This window comes from Brachycentrus maculatus, unplaced genomic scaffold (genome assembly GCF_059751285.1).
Source record: "Brachycentrus maculatus isolate JH-2025_06_01 unplaced genomic scaffold, ASM5975128v1 h1tg000173l, whole genome shotgun sequence".
In the NCBI taxonomy this organism is placed as follows: domain Eukaryota; kingdom Metazoa; phylum Arthropoda; class Insecta; order Trichoptera; family Brachycentridae; genus Brachycentrus; species Brachycentrus maculatus.
In genome coordinates, this window is record NW_028280926.1 from 3,386,661 (window position 1) to 3,409,087 (window position 22,427).

The 22,427-nt window shown below is 31.7% G+C and overlaps 1 protein-coding gene across 1 annotated transcript in view; it reads right to left on the reverse strand.

Moving 5' to 3' along the window:
• LOC148308236 (rho GTPase-activating protein 7-like) overlaps positions 1-22,427 on the reverse strand; it is a 449,904-nt gene that overhangs the window by 271,748 nt on the left and 155,729 nt on the right. The window contains exons 5-8 of the mRNA XM_088262080.1: positions 15,490-15,694; positions 11,340-11,561; positions 7,115-7,830; positions 5,809-5,851 (exon numbers count right to left, since the gene is read on the reverse strand). Of these exons, the coding sequence (XP_088118206.1) occupies positions 5,809-5,851; positions 7,115-7,830; positions 11,340-11,561; positions 15,490-15,694 (1,186 nt within the window). The remainder of the gene's footprint in view (positions 1-5,808; positions 5,852-7,114; positions 7,831-11,339; positions 11,562-15,489; positions 15,695-22,427) is intronic.

Below are 22,427 nucleotides of genomic sequence, written 5' to 3' on the forward strand. Positions count from 1 at the left end.
TAAGAGCCTCAACAGAGACGAGGAATACATTTTTACACAAAGTGTATGTATATTTTCCCAAGGTTTGCCAAACTGGCATTGGCTTCGTAAAGTGATCACCTTTTACTCTATAACATAAATTGTAAAATAATAAATTAAATTTTAAAGCATGCCTCAAAGTAGTTTTCAAATTTCACTGGTTGTATGAATATTAGAAAAAAATACTTTTGCTACATCCTGAATACTGCACACCCCTTTATATGTGAGTTTTCACATTATTCACGAAAAACAAAGCTTTATTCAAAACAAAATACAACATAAACATATTGTTAGCAAATTCCTCACAGAAAAACACCCGGCATTTTTCGGATCCTACCCGATTGAGTATAATAATGTTAAACTATTTTATTCTGGTATTTTTTGCTAATGATTTTTATATTGTGAAGTTTTATTTGTTTTTTTTTTGTTAAAGCGACCTCTGTAAAGGTGGTTGAAAATTTTCCAAGAGAAAATGAAACTCAGTGAAGCGTGGAAGCAGAAGAAGGATGAAATAAGACATAATGAAATCAAAATGCGATCTCTCAAAGTAATGTGCGGGGAGACGATGTATGATCGATGTCCGAATGGTGATATAAAGAAATGATGCAAAGCTGAGATAAGTAAAGAAAGGTGTGTTGACTTCAACAAGTTTGGGCATGAAAATCGAATGAGTGAAGGAAAAATAGTAAAATAAAATTATTAGGCTAGTGTGGTTGATAATAGAAGCAGAGTAAGACCCAGTAAAACTTGACATACTCAAGTATTTAAAATACTTGAAATGTGGAAGTGGTGAAGATTGTTGGTTAAGACAGATTAGTGTGGCATTTTATTCTCTCTGCTTACCCCTTCGGTATGCGACATGATAGTTACTAAGTTAATTAGTTTTTTTTAATGAATATTGTTTATCAGTTACTGTCAAATATACGTTTTGACATTTTTTTCAAAAATACAATAATAATTAATAGAAAATGAGAATTGAAAACATTTCATAACCCAAATAAAAAGCTCATTTTATTTATCAAAAAGCTCTCCGGCGACAAGTCATTTAATATTAAACTCATCGTAATTTTAAACATGAAAAGGATACCAATAGCAGCCGAGCTTTTGTCACCGATATTTTAATAATTCATGCATCATATTCATAATGGTTGATGGTACGAAGGTTTCCATTTTCCCTATACCTACCTATGCTGAAAATTAAATTCACCCTTTGAAAGGGGTCATCAAAATCTGACGGGGTGTATTTAGGTATCGTTATACAGTACATTACAGGGTGATTTTGAAGCAATTACACTTAGATTTTTAATAAATGTTTTACTTAGTAAATACCACTATTTCTTAAAATCTACTGCGACACGTGTTTCGATGCATTCCGCATCATTTTCAAACACCGTATGTTGAAGCTAATTCTGAATTTTAGAGTTGGGTCCTGGGGACGTTGAAGGTTGAAGAGGGGGTAGGAGCTCGACTGTCCAAACTTAAAACACAGTAAGGGACATTTTTTTTACTACTTTTTTTTGCATTTTTGGACTTGAAGTAGAATCTAGTTAGTTCAAAAATGCAAAAAAAAACGTACTACGAAAAATGTCCCTTACTGTGTTTTGAGTTTGGATAGCCGAGCTGTTTCTTATTTTTATTTATTAAATTAATTTTTATTTTAATTTCTTATTAGTGGGAACGTTCAGGTGGTAGAAGAAAATCAGTAAAAGTTTGCTAGTTCTTTGATTTAAGTTTATTCTATATAAAAGTTAAAAGGAGCTCTAAGTGGTGAGTGCTTTTAAGGAGAGACTAATCTAGAATGACCGCTTGCCAGACTACGTATGTAGGTATTCACACGGTTGTGGGATGTTGTAGTCACCACTGTCAGCAGCATACACACATTCCTTACACTAACCATCATACCCTTCCACGCAGAGATAGGCTGAGAAAATAAAACGCCATACTAATCTGTGTTAATCGAATTCATGGTTAATGAAATACTGCATCGATACAATGCAGTACAATAGGCACCATTATACGTAGAAAGGGGTGATTTAAGCCAGTATGAGACGAATCTTTTAATTTTTCGGACTCATCACAAGAAACAAAGACAGAGCATGAAAGAGACGAGATAGTAGAAGCAGAGAAAGATCCCCACTAGATAGACTGACTAAATCAAGGCTGCCATAAGTGGTTAGAGTGATGTTAAATGTAATTTATGTATTAATTTAAATCAAACACAGATTTTTTGAGTCTACTAAGTTGTATTTTATTAACAAAAACACATAAAAAACTATATTGTGACAATTGTTTCGCCTTGTTAGGGCATTATCAAACGAATGTGAAGATCAAATGGACTACGGTCCTTATGTGGCTATACACATGATCTTCATATATATATATTTGATATACATATATATATATATATATATATATATATATATATATATATATATATATATATATATATATATATATATATATATATATATATATATATATACATATATATTTGATCTTCACATTCGTTTGATAATGCCCTAACAAGGCGAAACAATTGTCACAATATAGTTTTTTATGTGTTTTTGTTAATAAAATGCAACTTAGTATATTCAAAAAATCTGTGTTTGATTTAAAATTAATACATAAATTAAAATGGAGTTCTACAAATTAAACGCCAAATCAATAAATAAATTAAATGTAATTAATAAAAGAGGAATAATAGTCACCTAAATAGGTTTTTAATAATGAAAAATTTACCTAGGATAAATAAATAAATAAATTGAAAAATTGATTAATTGAATAATAATAAATAAATAAATTAATCTACGATCACAAATTTCCGAACCACACGTCTTTCCGATCCTATTCTTGTCGACCAGTGACCTGTAACAGAAGGTAGCCCCCCATACAGCCTCCGCAGACTACAGCCTGCCACCCCCAAGGGTGCTCATCAGTACACAATACACAGGCAACTACAGGGTGTTTACTATGGCGGAAAGCTTAAAGAGGACGCGTTCGGAGCAGCTCGTACCCCTACCGGCTTATGTTTTCTACAAGAATGGTTCTAATTCCGGTCGAAATCTATCAACCGACTGCCCGGTGAGAGAGAAACGCCGATGGGTAACAATCGGCTATTGTTCGCGATAATAAAACTTGAAAAGTTCACTTTTGAGCCGGCCTAAATGTGAACTTTGGTTCATTAAGCTCTATAGAAACAATCAATTTAAATTTTGATAATAAAAATAAATTAAAAATAAAACCCTTATCCGCACCCCAATGGTGCGTAGGGCACTGTGTCTTATAAACGCAGTGTTATCATGATCGTTTTACACATGAAGGAAAGGTGATCAGCCCTCCGCTTCAGGTACCAGTCCATGGTGATATTGAATAAATATTACAGTGAAAAAATTACTTATATTTATTTTTACCCCCCTTGGGAATCGAACTCGGGACCTCCAGAACGGTAGCCGAGCGTGCTGACCATTACACTACGGAGGCGGACGAAATTTTGAAATGTCAACGTAAATTATTTTATTTATTTTATTTGTTAAATGTAATGTTTACATGTAAATGTTTCGAGGATATGCATGAATGTAGAAGAGGCGAAGAATGTTTGCAAAGACAGAGTGGTGTGGCGTTCAATTCTCTCTGCCTACCCCTGCGGGGAAGCGGCGTGATGGTTAGTTAGTTGAATTCGAAACCGGGACCTCCAGCATGGTAGCTTAACGCCCTAACCACCATACTATGAAGGCGGACCATAGTGAAGTAGTTAATTGTGGTTGATTTCAACATTCACATTTACTCAGGGTTCACATATCATTTTAAATTTTATAATTAAAATTTGTTTTAATTGGGAAATTCGAAAAAGTTGATGAATGCTGTCGGACGAAAAAAACTTCATTAAAAATTGTAAATATTCCTATTTTTAATTTATATTATAATGTTTCTTTTAAAATATTGTTGATTCGAACAAAAACATATGAATTTTGTGTTACTTAGAACAAGGACTGACGCTAGTTTATAAGGCAATGCATTCAAAAATATGTACATATATTGTATTAAATACATAAAAACAGAGTCAAATCATTTGGTAGTAAAAGGTAGGCATTATTTTTTATTTATTTTGAAAACGTGATAAAAACGTCGATTTAAACAATCATATTTGGAAATGGCCAGCTTTGAAACAGAACCAAACAAATCATGAAAAAAATACGAAAAAAAATTATAAAAAAGTAATTCCTAAAAAGAGTCGTTTCGTAAAAGCTCATGTTTTGCTATTGTGCCCTCGGTTCAATTGAAATAAATTGTATGTTAAAAGTATCCGTACTCGCTCGTATCGAAATTTCGGCAAATTTAATCCGAATTTCCAACATATGAACACAATAAACTAAATTCCGTATATGTTACGTTTTTATGTTGCGTCAGTAAGAAATTTATTTAACCCTTATACGAATAAAGCCTTAATGCCCCCATTCCGGTTCGATTCACGTGGGGAATTTGTAAGAATAATACCATGTTGAAAAATGGTGAGACATTTATCGATAATCGCTTTATTCCATGCGGTTTCCCATATAAATGAATCTCTTTGTCGAATGGAATTGGTGGCATTCAAACAATAAACTCCAATTTTATGCGGTGACCTTCATTAAAAAAAATTAAACAATTATCAAAAACTATCTATACCCAGCTATGCGGTATATGTCTCAGTATGGTTAAATGGAAAAGAAATAAAATATTTATCTAAAATGTTCAATTTTATAATGCTTGTGAATCGATAAAAATATAAAGCCCCAATATACGATAAATCACAACTTAATTTTCTTTAAATGTAAGTAACATACGACGTAATTGTTTTTTTTTTTTAAAACATCGTTTTTTAATTGAATTTTTTCGAAATTAATATATGGTATTATAAACAGAATAGTTACATCACTATTGTACAAAAAAAGTTTTTGAAAGGGAAAGAGTTTTAACAATTGATTTTTTTTTTCTCAAATAATTATTCTAAAAAAAAAGAAAACAAAATCCAATACGTTTGTGCGTTTGAGATCTCAGCTTTCCAAATACATATATAAAACAACAATGCAATTGAATACATTGATAATGGTAAGTGACAACAAATGTCAAGAAACACGCTGTCTGCTTTGAGAAATGCTAGGTTTTGTGCGTATTGCTGTAACATTCAACAGATGGCGTTGCCATTTCAGTAAAAAGTTTTTAAAACATGTAAAAACACCTGTCATAGGTAATTTAAAAGCACGAATGTTTTCAAATGTAACATTGTATCAAAATTTCAAAGGAATCCGTGAACTACTTTAGAAGATATAAGGAGACGAACAAACCAACTCTTACGATTATTTATATATGAGATAAAAACATGTACTTATTTAATTTTTATTTATTTATTGGAAAATTTATAAAGCTCTGTTTTCACGTAAAATCGCTTTAGGGGTGTTTAACAACATAAGTATAGCGATTTTTTTTATATTCGTGATTTTATTATTTACACAAATATTTCAAGTTAATACTATTTCTGTGAGCCTAAATGGCTCAATATTAGAAATAGGTATCCCATTGTGGTAGAGTGGGTTCGGACCGAGAAACTCTGACTTAAGATTCCGCGACACTAACCACGAGACCACAACCCGACACACGTTATGCTTTAATATGACGTAACTTTATACCTTTTCTTCACATCAATATATACAATATTTTAAAGCAATTGTGAATCATTTTAGATGCAATTTTTTGATTTTCAACAAAGTAATTTTTACATTTTTATTTTACCTATAGATAATGTGAACTCACCTGCTAATTGTTTTTCTGACTGCGCTCTCTGCTTTTGCGGCAACTGTAAAAAAGATAAATAATGATAATTTATACGTTATCATTTGTGGTGGATCCCATTCAACGGTTCATAACTTTTTGAAACTTTTATTATTTGACATCTCAACATAGATGAAGAAGGATATGGAAGTCTGGGCATTTACGGGGCTTGCAACCATCATAGGCTGGATTAAGTGATCACTTTACACACGTGTAACATTCACCAATTCAACCCATGATTGACAACCACACTGCTATGAAAGCTATTAAGTTAAATCTTACTTTAAAATTTTAAATCGATCCAGCCTTATTAAAATTCACATTCTGAAAATACGTCAAAGCAGATAAATTTAAAGGAGATGTGATCAGTGATATGGAAAACGCAAATGAACGTCGACAGTTTGCTTTAAAGACAAATTTGCATAATCTCCATCATCACGAAATGAAAAGAAGGTTGCTTGCATTCTTCTTAAATTTCTGACGTTAAATTTATTCAATCTCCCAACCAACTGAATTACGTATCACCATAATAACCTGTAGTTTTTTTATGTCCATGAACACCTTCATAAATTCTTCACAAAATGTTGTCAGAATAATGTAAACGATTACTGCTTCTGTCTAAATAGGCTTTCCTGTTCCAAGACAGAACCAAAATTATTCACGCACTTACATAGTATATAAATATACCCATGCATACATATGTACATAAGTGAACTAATTTGTAGAATACCGATTCCGAAAATTATTAAAATGTCAATGTTCTCCCCTTTTCCAAAACCCATGTATCTGAAGTATATTTAAGTTTGGAAGGAAGCGTGGAGTTAGAAAAAGAAGGATGAAAGTAGACTGAATGCATTCGAAATGCAATCTCTCATACATATGTGCGGCAAATTAATATTCTTGCACATATTATAGATGTTTGAATAGTTTCTTAAGCAAATGATGCAGGGCTCAGATAAGCGTAATCGATAATATTGAAAAAGTAAAATAAAACGTGTGTTGAAGTTTGGACTTGTGAATCGAATGAGTGAAGAAAGGACAGTTAAATAAGTTTACGAGATGAATGTATGTAGGTGGATATAGGAGCAGAGAAAGACCAAGGAAAACTTGGCATTATCAAGTATTATTAAAAGTGGTCAGGTAAGGAGACGGAACCCACCGGCGAGTATGTATGAGTAGTTGCATGAATGTGGATGCAAAGACAGATGGGTGTGGGGTTCTATTCTCTTCGCCAACGACTGTAGGAATGCGGTATGATTGTAAGTTAGAAGATATTAGTACTACTTACACATTCTTCACTCTCGGCAGTCCCAACTCGCTTCTGCATACCGCCATCAAGCATCCTCCTCTTCAGCAAAGCTGGCACACTTGAACACTTGCTTCCTAAATCCAAACTCATCGGAGCTATGGACATCTTCAAAGAAGCTGACGATGGAGAAGGCTGTTCTCTACCGACAGCTTCCAAAAAGTCTTTGAAACTTCTCGAATCGTCCAAACAATCGGCGGATGAATTTGGACTATCAGCGTTGGGTGACTTGGAGAAATTCGTTTGAAGTTTCAAGTGCGTTGGTCGAACTGGTTTCGCAGTCTTGAATGTTGAATATGTACTAGGAATCGATGTTATACTTGAGTCAAAAACGGAAGCTTCATCCGTTTCCTCGGCTATATTCGTGGAGCTTTCGATACCACTGGACGATTGGTTGACTTCGTTATACTTTCTGTAAAACATGTTTCTGCGCAACGAGTTTTCACTCATTGAAGTATCGTTGAATGAATCTTCTAAGAGAAGGTTCTCGTTGGAAGACATGTTACAATTGTGGTCAGAAACTAGGTGGTCCAAGTCCTCTGGGGATATTGTTTGAGTTGTAACACTCTCGCGCCTGACCCATACGTCGTTACCAGAAGAGGCTCTAAAGTACTGAGGGTGCCTGGATGTGTTGCTTTGTCGTCTTCTTAGCCTTTCCCAAGTTTCTTTCCTTCTGCATTTATTAAGACCGCTTTGACCTGTGAACATTTTTTTTAAACTTAGATAAAGCTCATATCGACATCATAATTTAGTAAATATTCCTTCTTTACTTGAATTGTGAATATGGTAATAAATTTGAATAGCGAATTTGATTATAAATTGAAAAAGTGATAAGAATATTAAATTTATATAGGGAATTTCGAACGTAAAAGAAAATTTGCACGTAGATTTAAATTCAATATGGATAAAAATGCTTTAATTATTTTATTCAAAGCTCTAAAGGTCAGAGTTATACGTGTAACGTTCTGATGAGTTTTGAAACCAATTATTAAAGATTTATTACTATTTCAATACAGAAAAAGAAGTTACTAACATATAAAAAGTTCAAAGGAATACGGAAGTCTGGTTAATTAAATAAATGAGATGAGATTCTTCTTTGCTTCCAAATGTCAAAATGGTGTAAGAAAACTGTCATAATGTGAAAATAGTTATGCATATTTCTCTTTGCTCCCATTCTTGGAACCGCTTTGTGCGTAGACATAATAACTCTTATAAGTTTTATCGCAATCGGTTGAATATAGTCTTTGTGTATACAAAATACTGTATGTATATTTATATGTATGTTTGTACATATATATCGCTCACTCCTTTAAACAACGTCCAAAAAACTTGATTTTTCAGGAGATCGTTTTTAAAATTTGAAAATATAATAAAATGTATTGAAAATATTCTTTTTGCGTAAAACCTGAATGTTTTTTCTCCATTTGAAAAATATTAAGTATATTTAAAAAATACTTTTTCTTCAAAATGCAAAAAACAACACTTTCTGCCCTGTACCGGGTAAATATTAAGTTAAAAATATGCCGCTTTTGCTGGGATATAGTACATTTTCTGGGCATACCGAAAACATACACAACTATAAATTGACGATTTTTGATATATGACGTTACAATGATTAAAGAAAACACTTCGTTTTTTACCACTTGAGTTTTATTATAGACTACATGTTTCAGAAGTTAAACTTCCATCATGATGAAAGTTTCAATGGTGGAAGTTTAACTTCTGAAACATGTAGTCTATAATAAAACTCAAGTGGTAAAAAACGAAGTGTTTTCTTTAATCATTGTAACATGTCTTACCACAAAGTTAATGCCGAAACAATAAATAAAATATATATGACGTTGTTGAAAAAAGTGAGCGATATATACAAACATACATATAAATATACACAAACTCATTTTTATATACACAGAATATATTTTTGTATTATTTTGTGCCTCTTTAAGACAAAATAAAGAATTCACGCATACGTGTAAGCCTAGGTGTAATAAACATAAATAGAAAGGTAGAGGAAAAGCAATTGAGTTGGTATGGACACATAGGACGCAGAGAACCTGATCATATTGTGAACCAGGTAGTTTCCATGGATCTTCCTCGAAAGACAACTAGAGGAAGACCAAAGAATGATGGATGCTGCAGAAAGAAAATATGATTCAAAGGCATGGCCAAGGTGACGTAGCCCATGATAGAAGGACCTGCAACCTTAGGACGAGGATATCTGAGCCCAGCAATCAACAGAGATTATGAAGTTTGGATGCAGCCAGGAAGAAGAAGACATAAAGACTATATTTTTCTTTTCATGCAATGAGAATGGAATAAAATACTCATATGTAGTCTATATGACATTAAATTTACCCAACAAATAGACATGAATATTTCCTAACTCAGTTCGTATGTTCAACAATAAGCAGCCTTTCCTGGGATACTACGGAGTTATGTGCTAAACGTACACTAATGACCCCACCGAAGTATGTATTAATTAATAAGACTAGGGTGGGTGGTACTAACGGTATCATCACGATTATTAAAGCTCTCAGGGTTGTGTCGGAACTAGGTTGAACAAATAAACTCGTTTGTATTGTCATAATCTGTTTGACGTCATTCTATCGTCAAACAGAAATAAGCGCACAAATATTAAGAGAATCTCAATTATCAACAGATTTCACAATATATTGTACGAGTCTATTCCAAATATTTATATCAAGATTATCATAAATAAAAAGACTAACTAATTAATCATCATGCCACTTCACCTTAGCGGTAGGCAGAGAGAATATAACGCTACACGGGTCTGTCTTTGCAGACAATCTTCGCCTTTTCCATATTCATACACCTCTTATATCATACATACATATCATACATACATATCATACATACCCGCCGATTATTCCAACTCCTGACTTGACCCCTTTCAAGTATTTCAAATATTTGATTATGTCAAGCTGTCCTCGGTCTTTCTCAGTTACTATTACCAACCATATTCGCCTTTGAAATTTGTTTTACTATTCTCTCTTCACTCATTCCGTTCACATGCCCAAACCATCTAAACACACTTTTCTTAATTTTGACGAAAATGCTTATCTCAATATAGATGAAAAAGCCTATAATGAAGAACATGTGGAAGTCAGGCCATTTAAAGGGTCTACAACCTGTCATTGCATGGTTTAAGTTATCACATTACACAACAATCAACATTCTATCTATAATTGCAAACCAAATAACTCAAGTTTTGGAAAATATCCATATTGACATGTCAACAAATATATTTCTTTAGCAAATTTATGTTTGATTGCTAAAAAACTTTGAATGGACAAAACTGTTCAGAAACACACTTCAAATCTTTCTGTCTTCTTTCCCTTCCTGATATTATTTGATACACTTTGAAATATAATACCTCTTTTGTTTGTCTACCTGCTATTTGTAGTTGTGGTAAGTTGAATATCAGGGACACATTCTAAGACATGACTGGTACCAACTTCTAAAGATAATAAAGTTGAGAAAAGTGGACCACAGAAGAGGCATAAAAAGAAGTCCTGAGAATCAACAGGCTGAGGATGTCTTTGACATGACGAGGGGTCGTTCAGGATATTTCAGTGTGCCATCCAATATTCAGTAATTGAAAAGACACACGAAAAAGAAGAAAAACTAATGCAATCTAACACAAAAATCAATAAACAAGCAATACAACTCAAAAATCAATAAACAATTGAATCAGCAAACCGACAATTTCATTGACCAAACGAAGAATCGTCGAATAATCGAAGATATTTCAAACAAAGTTGATTTATTTTATAAAGTTTATAAAATTTGCCACAACGTATCTTCGGAAATCATTCAATAAGATATTTCAGTATACTATCCAATATTCAGTAATTGAAGAGTCACAATAAAAAGATGAAAATCTTATTTTATTTATTGTTTCGGCATTAACTTTGTGCATTAACATGTTACAATGATTAAAGAAAACACTTGTTTTATACCACTTGAGTATAAAACAAGTGGTATACCATATATATACTCAAGTGGTATAAAACATGGTGGTATTTTCTTTAATCATTGTAAGAAAAACTTATGCAATATAATATAACACAAGAATCAATTGAACAATTTGCATACTTCAACATGCCATAAGATATGTATCAAGTATCAGGAAATCAGCGTAGGTGAAGAAGAGTAGTTTTTAAAATAAATCGTTCGAAATATTCACCTTTCTCTTGGTCCTTTCTCCCTCTTGGGGGAGGAGATGCTGTTCCTATGCCAGACTCCTCCCCTCCCGCCACCTCGTCGTCGTCCTTTCCCTCCCCTCTTCTGGCGCCCCCTACGTCATCACCCCTCACTCCGCCCGTCTCCCCAGCCCCCGACGATGACGATGAGCGGTTGTCATCGTCCACGGCTGCCTCATCATCAGACACGGAAGCGTTGGTTGAACCTAAGGAAGAATTAGGTTGTGAGTAAAATAATTTATTTCATTTTTTGTCTTCTCAACAAAAATGAAGAAGAATATGGAATAATTTGTTAGAATTTAAATTTATTTCATTTTAAAATTACGATATTTTAGAATCAATCTTAGCTTTTGCATTAAAGCTGTATGTATAATGGTTCAGAAGTTCACCGTATTTTGACTAATACCCTGACATTTTTTTGGTAATCGGTACATCGATACATCCACATACCGATTGTGACATTCACCAATTCTACCCATGATTGATAACCACACTACTCTAATTCGATATATATGAGAAATTTCGAAACATTGTACAAGAATTACAATAATTTTCACGAGACACTTTTTCACAGAATTTGATGGCACTCAAAATGTTATCAATATATTTTATTTTATTATATTCAGTATAATATAGGGTACGCGTACCATTGTTGGATATTGACACAATTTTGGATGGTTAATTTTATAACAATTGAGTTAAATATTACATTAACGAAGAGTCAAATAAATATTAAAATTAATATTTTTAATGGACAAGTAATTTAAAACTGTGCGCTTTCACTGTCTTATATAGCAGTAAATAAGTAGGAATGGAACAATTTATTTTATAATTAAATATTAATTGTTACATAAAAAATAACTACATACTACTATGTAGTTATTTTTTAGTCAAAAACATATATAATTGGAAAAAATCTAAAAGCTCAAAATAAAACTAAGAAATCAGACCTGCATTCAAGAGTACCAGTGCAATGTAATGGGTCCTAATAGCCAATTTGAGAATATTTTTTTTAGAGTTTAAAAAAGTTTATACTATGAATATACAACACAGACGTATATTTTTTATATATTTAATTTTTTTTTTGCATATGTGAGGGCTTTGAAGTTGAAAATATGTATATGTGGTACTAGGATTTGTGGCATGTTTTGCCAGCACAAAAAATAACAATATTCATGAGCATATTTACTTTTTTCGTGAGTAACGTGAGTACTTAAGATAATTTAAGTTTTTTATTAAGCTAAATTTTTATTTATTTATTTTTATAGACACATGTTTCACTTGCATGTGATTAAAATTAAAAAGAACATTTAAATTATCGTCGACTTTCTAAAGCTCTTGTAATTAAATGTAACTAAGTAGCAAGTGAGTCGCGATGTATCTCGGTTGCTTTCTTAATAATTTATTGCCGCGATGGTTTGCACGGACAATGTTACCTGGCGTGTCAAAGGTCAGAGGTCGGTAGCGAATGTTAATTGCTAATCCTAACTGTTTAAATGGTATTGTTCATGTTGAACGGACCCCGTGCTGTAAACACTGAGAGAAACCATGTATCTGTTATTCAGTTACGCGAACCATCGTGGACACAATTCCTTGAACAGTTAGAAATTTCAAATGTAAGTTTTATTTACAACATTTTGAATGTGTCCAAATACTTGTTCACAAAATCTGGATTATATCCAATTACAGGAGTTATTTTCATATTATTTTTTGACATCTCATAAAAGATGAAAAATTATATGAAAGTTTGGGTATTTACGGGGCTGACGACCGTCATAGGCTGGTTTAAGTGATCACACTACTCAAATTCTTGGAAGTTCTATATATATGAAATAATTTTGAAACATTGTTCTTGAATCACTAGAACTTCACTAGAGACATCTATTGGTGAGATGAAAAGAAGCTTTTTATTGAGCAGAAACTCTTTTATTAGTATGTGAGGTCCGAATCCTGGTTTATAATCACACACAATGCCCAGACTTTCACATTCTTCTTCATCTTTGATGAAATGTCAAAAAATAAGTTTTAATTGATAAATATCACTTAAAATCTATTGTGACACATTTTTCACTGCATTCCGCATCATTTTCAAAAACCGTTTGTACGGTGTTTAATTTAGATTTTAGGAAATAGTGGTATTTATCAAGAAAATCTTAAGTTAAAAATGGATCGATATTGACACAAAATGACTGCCGAATCAATTATGAAATCAGGTTTTTCCGTTTCAGTTAAAGCTGTTTCACAATTTTGTTTAAAGCAGTCAATGTTTTAAGGAAATACCCATGAAAATACTATGTTGCCTCTTAAGTCAGAAAATCAAATGCATTATTTGTAATTATAAATGTTGTACAAATCAAATTACGGCTTGTGATTTTACTGAATTTTTATAACAGCTGTTTTACCTTGGGGAAGCATTTTTAAATATAAACAATAAAATGTTGCTTTTAAATTGCTTTTTAGACATTATTTTTTTTTTTTAGTTTTATTTTGAAACACAAGTTAGTTAGCTTCATATACATTTAAATAACTCTCATTACCCACGTGCTTTATTTGTATGATGATAATTCAAACAAAAAACACATCACTATTCATGAACCCATGAAACTAGTTTTAAACTCTATTAAAATATTTATTATTTCATATACCCGCACTGCGCTGATGTCATTATTTTAGTAGAATGGACAAAATACAAAATCGACGAACATTTATTTTTTAAAAAAAAAAAAAGGAAATGCAGAGCTTTATCTGCAAGTGTAAGAAAGGAGAACAAAGGAATATCAGAAAACTCAGAAAAAATATCATTCAATGTTTTCTTTATCTTTTTATTAATGATACTTGAGAATATTTTTATTAATTATAGTTACAAGGAGTACTTTCAGATCAGCAGACGGATTAAAAATTATTGATTAAAAATAAACACATATATATATATATATATATATATATATATATATATATATATATATATATATATATATATATATATATATATATATATATATATATATATATATATATATATATATATATGTGTATATATATATATATATATATATATATATATATATATATATACATATATATTTTTATATATATATATATATATATATATATATATATATATATATATATATATATATATATATATATATATATATATATATATATATATATATATATATATATATATATATTATATATATATATATATATATATATATATATATATATATATATATATATATATATATATATATATATATATATATATATATATATATATATATATATATATATATATATATATATATATATATATATATATATATATATATATATATATATATATATATATATATATATATATATATATATATATGTAGATGCCTACAAAAATATGTATTACATATACACTGCATATATGTTAATTACAGTTTTGGTAAATGATTGTCTGTTATTTATTATTGTTATTATTATTATTTTTTTAAGGAATAAATTAATTTTATTTTCATTGGTTTTTTCTAAGTAATCTATATATTGATAAAATAATGGACCTGATAACATTGTTTTTGTTCTTATCAAGCTGAATTCCTAATATCAACCTTCGTAGTATATTGGCTGTATTCAGTGGTCCTGGGTTCCATTCCGAGGGGGGTCAAATATATATTTTTAGGGATTCTGTACTCTAATATTTATTATCATCCCAACTGGTACCTAAAGCGTAGGTTTGGCTTCCATATAATAAACGTAACCTTGCTTACATAAAATTAACGATCAAATTTACCAAATACAATAAAATAATTTCATTAATTGGTTCGGCAGTCACATTGTGGTAATATTTATCCATTTTGAAATTTAATTTTACCCGGTATTAACCAAGTAAAATTGTAATTCAAAACAGTAAAACATGTTTTTTAAATAGTTGTATTTGTGTTTTTACTATTTACAAAAATACTTCAATTTCATACTACGTATTTCTGTGAGCCTAATCGGCTCATTATTTGAAATAGGTATCAAATTGTGGTAGAGTGGGTTCGAACCGAGAGACTCTAACTCGAGAGTCCTTGACACTAACCACGGGACCACAACCAGACTGGTTGAAAAATTCTAGGCAAAATTCTAGAGATGTCTTACCAGTATTGAATAATGATGAGGAGCATTCTGAAGCCCACGTGCAGCTGGACGACCTGGACAGCGGAGGAGTGCCGTGCGTCTGCGTCTCCGCATCCTTTATATACCCCCCACCGGCGGCACTCCTGGCCCCGAAGCCAATCAAATCGCTGGTTTCAGAACCGTATGCTTGCTGCCTCGAGCTGGTCAAGTGGTCTCTCTGTTGTCCCTGGAACAAAATTTCTCATTTCAAGTTATGTCGCGGTGGTGGAATGTCGTGTGGGGAGCTACGCGAGCATAGTTTGTAAATTCGAATCCCAATTTTGTCATTCACGAATATTTTATTTGCTGTTTCAATATTGACCTTGTGGTAAAGAAATGATGAAATTGTAAATGAAAACACTTGTTTTCTACCACTTGAGTAATATTTATTTTAACGGCTAGTTTCGGAAGCTATAGATGCTTCCATCATCGGGTCTGAATATAAACGTCAATTTATATTCAAACTCGAAGATGCTAGCATCTGTATCTTCCAAAACTAGTCGTCAAAATAAATATAGCTCAAGCGGTAAAAAATAAGCGATTTCATTTACAATTTCATGTAATTTATTTCCGCTATTTTTAAAATCGTCACTTTACCTACTCATTTTTATATTTGGTACGATAGTATTCTATCAAAATATCCAAAAGCTAGCTGTAAGGCGGTTACTCAGTTTTAAATGGGGCCTGGCAGAGAAACATGCCAAGATCATAGGTATACAGAGGAAAGGGAATTTAGATTGTTTGGGTACTTAGCACCCAGAGAACCTGAACATATTGTGAACCAGGCAATCGCCTTGGATATTCCTGAAAACATCTAGATAAAGATCAGAGAATTCATGGTTGCTCCATGAAGAAAATATGATTCGAAGGCATGGCCTAGGTGATGTTGCCCATGACAAAAGGACTTACAATCTGAGGATGAGGAGAGCTGACCCCAACAGTCTACATAGACGATAAGTTGGGATGGAGCCAGGAAGAAGATAAAATATGTAATAAGTATTTTTTTATCATTCAAATTTTTGTCGTTTCATGTTTATTAATAATCTCTTTGACTATTTTACTACATACGCCTATTGAAAGCTTGTTCTCCTGCATAAAGTAGAATTTAGCGCGTTAGGCTACCCTCTGGAAATCCCGAGTTCGACTTCCAAGGGGGTCAGAATAAAATAATGAAGACAAGTGGTATTTTAATACGATATAAATTTAATATTAAAATCAAATACTGATAGAGTCTACTAAATTGTATTTTATTACTAAAAACATATAAAATTAATTTATGACAAATTTTTCACCTTGTTATGACATTTTCAAACTAATGTCTCTAGAAGAATTTTTATTTGACCTTAAAAATCAGGTTTTTATAAAAATATTTTATGTATAAATCAAAATGGAGTTCTACAAATTAAACGTCAAATCTTTCATAATATGAATTTAATATCCTGGACTGGTAAATGAACACATTGAGAGTAATATTACCAATTTCAGTTTCCGTTTGAGATTACGTTTATGTTGCAGAACTTCATATTGCTTTAATAACTCGGACGAAAATCATAAGCTTCAATTTACGTAATACATGCCAACCATGTTAAATGTGCATAGAACAACATAAACTATTTCACTACCTACTGCCTTTGTACGCCTTGTTTTTAAAGTAATGAAAAAATCATTTTATTCTTACTGAAAACGTTTTGTGTAATATTTGCATTAACATCCATGACATATCGCTCACTCCTTTCAAGAACGTCATAAATAAAAAATCGTAAATTTTCAGTTGTGCATGTTTTCGGAATGCCCAGAAAATGTACTATATCCCAGCAAAAGCGGCATATTTTTAACTTAGTATTTACAGGCTACAGGGCATAAAGTGTAGTTTTTGCATTTTGAAGAAAATGTTTTGTTTAATTATTTTTTTAAATATACAAAATATTTTTCAAATGGAGAAAAAACCTTCAGGTTTTACCTAAAAAGATCTGTTGCACAGTAAATAGTTCAGTAAGTGGCTTGATATTTATTTTTAATACATTGTTTTATATTTTTAAACTTTAAAAACGTTCTCCTAGAAAATCAAGTTTTTTGATTTATGACGTTCTTCAAAGGAGTGAGCGATATATCATTTTATAGAATAAAATAACATCTACTTATGTAGTTTTTTCCACCACCAACCGATTTTATTTGACCACCAACCGGGGTTCATCGTAACTGACATAATCAGACTGACCAGTCTGTTATATTTTGTACGATGGTATTCTATAAAAACAACCAAAAACAAGCTGTCAGACGGTTAGGTAAGGTTAGGTTAGATTAGTTTTAATAAATAGGGCCTGGCAGAGTAACATTTTAATACTTCAATAGGTAAACAGAGGAAAGGCTATTGAGATTGTATGAACACATAGGACCCAGAGAACTTGATCATATTGTAAACCAGACAATCGACATGGATATTCCTCGAAAAACATGTAGACTGACCACTCTGATGACGTCTGTTACGACAAATCCCGGTTGCTGGTCAAATAAAAATCATATGGAAAAACTACAATGTTGTTATTTTATTCTATAAAATGCAGTTCCAACAAGAAATGTCAGTACAAAACTTACATCTATCATTAGAATCCTAACTGTCCATCAAACCTTTTTTCCTTAGTTTTTCCTATACATCCTTCCCTAAACTCCCTTCTTCATTTGCCTTCCATATTATCATCAATTTGTAATTTTCATAAATATAATTTCAAATAGTTGCTTCATTTACACAGCAGTAAATTGTAATTTATGATTTTCTTTTCTCGTTTATACTTTATGTTCAAGCACTATCTACCCTCTGATTGCAAACGGTTTATAAGATATCAAACGTTTTAACCAATCAAGACTAGTCTATTTTTTTATGTATTGAATATTAAAATAAAACGCAGTCTACTAAATAGTAATTCATTGTTAAAAAACAGATAACAATAGATTGGTGATAATTGTTTCGCCTTGTTATGGCATTTTCTAACGAATGGTCATAACAAGGTGAAACAATTGTAACAATTTTTTTAAAAACAAATTACAGTTTAGTAGACTCAAATAATCAATGTTTGATTTCAACATTTAACATATAAATAAAAATGGAGCTGTATTACAAATTAAACGCCTAATCCATAAATAAATAAATAAATATTCTTTTTTGGTTGGTTGAACGATATAACCTCTTAGCAATAAGCCAGTAAATGTACATTTTTTCTGTACATGAAGTTTAAAATAAATGAATAAATAAATTAACCCTTTTCATCCGCGCTCAAATTTTGTCCGAATGCCTGAAACTGTGGGGATGAGATACATAGTATTAGAGATGTCAACAATAAAGTTCATGTATCAACAAACTCGTGACGGTACGGAACATATCGATATCGGTATCGATATTGCGATTTAATACGAAAGCGATCGCAGAATAGGATAAACCCCGCACAACGTTGTGACTCATGCGGAGACCGACCAGAACTGTATTGCGTTATGTCCATTTTTAGATGTTATCTTAGAGACGATCTATTCAAATCACCTAACGCAAAACAACGGTGATAACCCACAATTGTACGTTATTAAGTTGGAAAACTTTAATTAAAAAAAGGATAGAGGTTAAACAAGCAATATTTCACAACATTTTGAGTGTGTGTAAATACTTGTTCACAAATCTGGCTTTTCTCCACTAAGGAGTTATTTATATATTTTTTAAATCTTACCATAAACAAAGAAGAATATAGAATTCTGGTTATTTGCAGGGTTTATGGTCTGTCATAGGCTGATTAAGGATCACTGGAGAATGTTGCACGTACGTAAAGTGATCACTTAACCAACCTATGACATGTCATAAGCCCTGTTAATGCCCAGACATCCATATTATTCTTTATCTATATTTGGACGTATAAATTAGATTTATAAATGATGGAAGTAGATTGTACAACTTTATTGGAAAATAATCAATGTTCTTTTTACCAAAAGAGGTGAATTTTGAATTTTCGCAGGCTGTGTATATTCAATAACCGATTTTTTACTTTAGAAAAAAATGGATTAAAGAATATGTATTAAATTTTGCGTTAAAAATGGAATAAAGTGCTCCAACGCACTTAAAATGTTGACAATAGTATTCGGCGAGTCTTCTTTGTATCAAAAAAGTGTTAATAAATTGTACAAGTGCTTTACAGAAGGCCGTACGTATGTTAGATTTATTTTATTTCGTGTTTTTGGTCTTATAGTAAATTAAGATGGTACATTATAATTCTAGACCGACCATTTAACAATACGTAAAATCGGAACACACGTGTGGGTATAATATTCAATATATGTAAAATCTGTTGAAATATCAATAGTTCGCAGTCCATTAATATGTATGCAATCTCTACACGCTTGACCTTACGTCTACGCGATTTACTATGAATGAATTTCTAGCGGTACACGTACATACGTTTGCGGATTACGTTCGCGCGTAGATTTACATTATTTTATTAATATGGACATATGGCCTTCTTATTTTCACGCGTGATTAATTAACAGATAGCGATGATAAATAATATTTTCTTCCGGCAAAATGATGACATATGTACGCAGTGAAGAAATCGTAATAATGACGGAAATGACATCCACTCTACATATATGTCTTTATTTTAATCGTAATTAAACAGCTCATAAAGAATATTGAACATGCTTTGTGGGATAAAAAAAATATCAATATAAATTTTAACAAGTGAAAAATTAGAATTAAAATAAAATATCATTGGTTGTATTAATTGTTAAATTACTGCACATGTTAAATCAATTAGTTAAGTACATAGAATTGTATAGCTATTTAAGGACCGTCGCGTCGGTCAATTTAATCATAACATTCGTTTGAAAATGCCATAACTAGGCGAAACGATCGTCACAATATTTTTTTTTGTGTTTTTTAACAATAAAATACAACTTAGTAGACTCAAAAAATCTGTGTTTGATTTAATAATTAATACATAAATTGAAATGGAATTCTACAAATTAAACGCCAAATCAATAAATAAATCATTGGTTGTCTTGCAAAAATTCTTATTGCACTTTATTTTCAAAATCATGACGTTGATAATGTTTTTCTGAAATATTTAAAAGTGTTAGATGATCAATATTTTGAATCTGTCCAAATTTTTGTTTCGCATGTACTGAATTTCGATTCCCAGGGGGGTAAAAATAAATATAAGTGGTTTTCACATTCATTCACTATCACCCTGGACTAGTACATAAAGCGCAGGGCTGATCGCTTTGCCCTCGTGCAATTAACTATGAAGATAATACTGCGTCGATATCATCCAGTGCCCTATGCACCATTGGGTGCATGTAGGGGTATAGAAGAATAAGAAGTGTAATATAAAAAATGGTTCTTAATGTTTTTACGTAATTGAAATTTAATAAACGGTAATCATTTTTCACTATTTTTTTTAATATCTACAAATGTAAATATTATGTATCATTCTTAGTTAATGAGGTGAAAATACAGAAAATGATGTGGTGATGCCCTATACATACGACAATATAACGGCATACGTGTATCATCCTTAGTAAATGTGGAAAAAAATCTATGAAAATTCACCCTAAATGTAGTGAGTAAAAATGATGTGGTGATGCCCGATACATACTACAATATAACGGCATACGAGTATCATCCTTAGCAAATGTCTTTAAAAATATCCATGAAAATTTGTCCTAAATGTAGTGAAGAAAAATAGTGTGGTGATGATGCCCTATACATACTACAATACAACGGCATACGTGTATCATCCTTAGTAAATGTGGAAAAAAATCTTTGAAAATTCGTCCTAAATGTAATGAGTAAAAATGATGTGGTGATGCCCGATACATACTACAATATAACTGGCATACGTTTTTCATCCTTAGTAAATGTGGAAAAAAATCTATGGAAATTCGTCCTAAATGTAGTGAAGAAAAATAATGTGGTGATGATGCCCTATACATACTACAATACAACGGCATACGTTTATCATTCTTAGTAAATGTGGTAAAAAAAATATGGCAATTCGTCCTAAATGTAGTGAATAAAAATAATGTGGTGAATATGTCCTATCATACTACAATGTAACGGTACGAATGCAAAATAATAAGGCAAGTACAGTGGTACCTCGACATACGAGTTTAATTCGTTCCGCAACCTTGCTCGTATCTTGAATTACTCATATCTCAAAGCAAATTTCCCCATACAAAACAATTGAACTACCATTAATCCGTTCCAACCTCCAAAATGTCACCCCCAGTTATTTTTGTTACGTGGTTTTGAATAATAAAAACGTATTTATAAATATAAAATATTTATTGCACAAAAACAAAAAAGAGAATGTAAAGAAATAAATTAGATATCCTCACTGGTCTTTGCCTTTTTCGCTACATTTTTCTCGCTTTCACCTGTAGGCCGTTTAGAAAAAAACATGTCCAAGGAGGTTTGTTTCTTCCTCCCTCTCAGAATGTTCCGGAAATGAGTTAGGCAAGTGTCATTAAAAAGGTCAGATGCACGACCTGTTGCAACTTTTTCTGGGTGTTTTTTTTTTCCACAACTGATCGCAGCGGAAGCACGCTGCTAACTGATCGTGATGGCGCGACTGCGTGTTACTACCGAACCGAACTCGTATCTCGAATTTCGCTCGTAACTAAAAGCAAAAAATCACTTGCTCGTCGGCTCGTATCTCGAAAAACTCGTATGTTGGGGTACTCGTATGTCGAGGTACCACTGTACTCCTATTTTATATGTATATAATACATGTATGCATATCCAGTTCATACATTGCAGTCACACCACTTAAGGTCACTAATTGTATTTGTTTGACCAGATATACAAGTTGATTAATATTGTAGTAGTGTAGCGCGCATGAGGCGATTCTCATTTCCATTTTGATTAGTCCTGCATTTTAATAGGG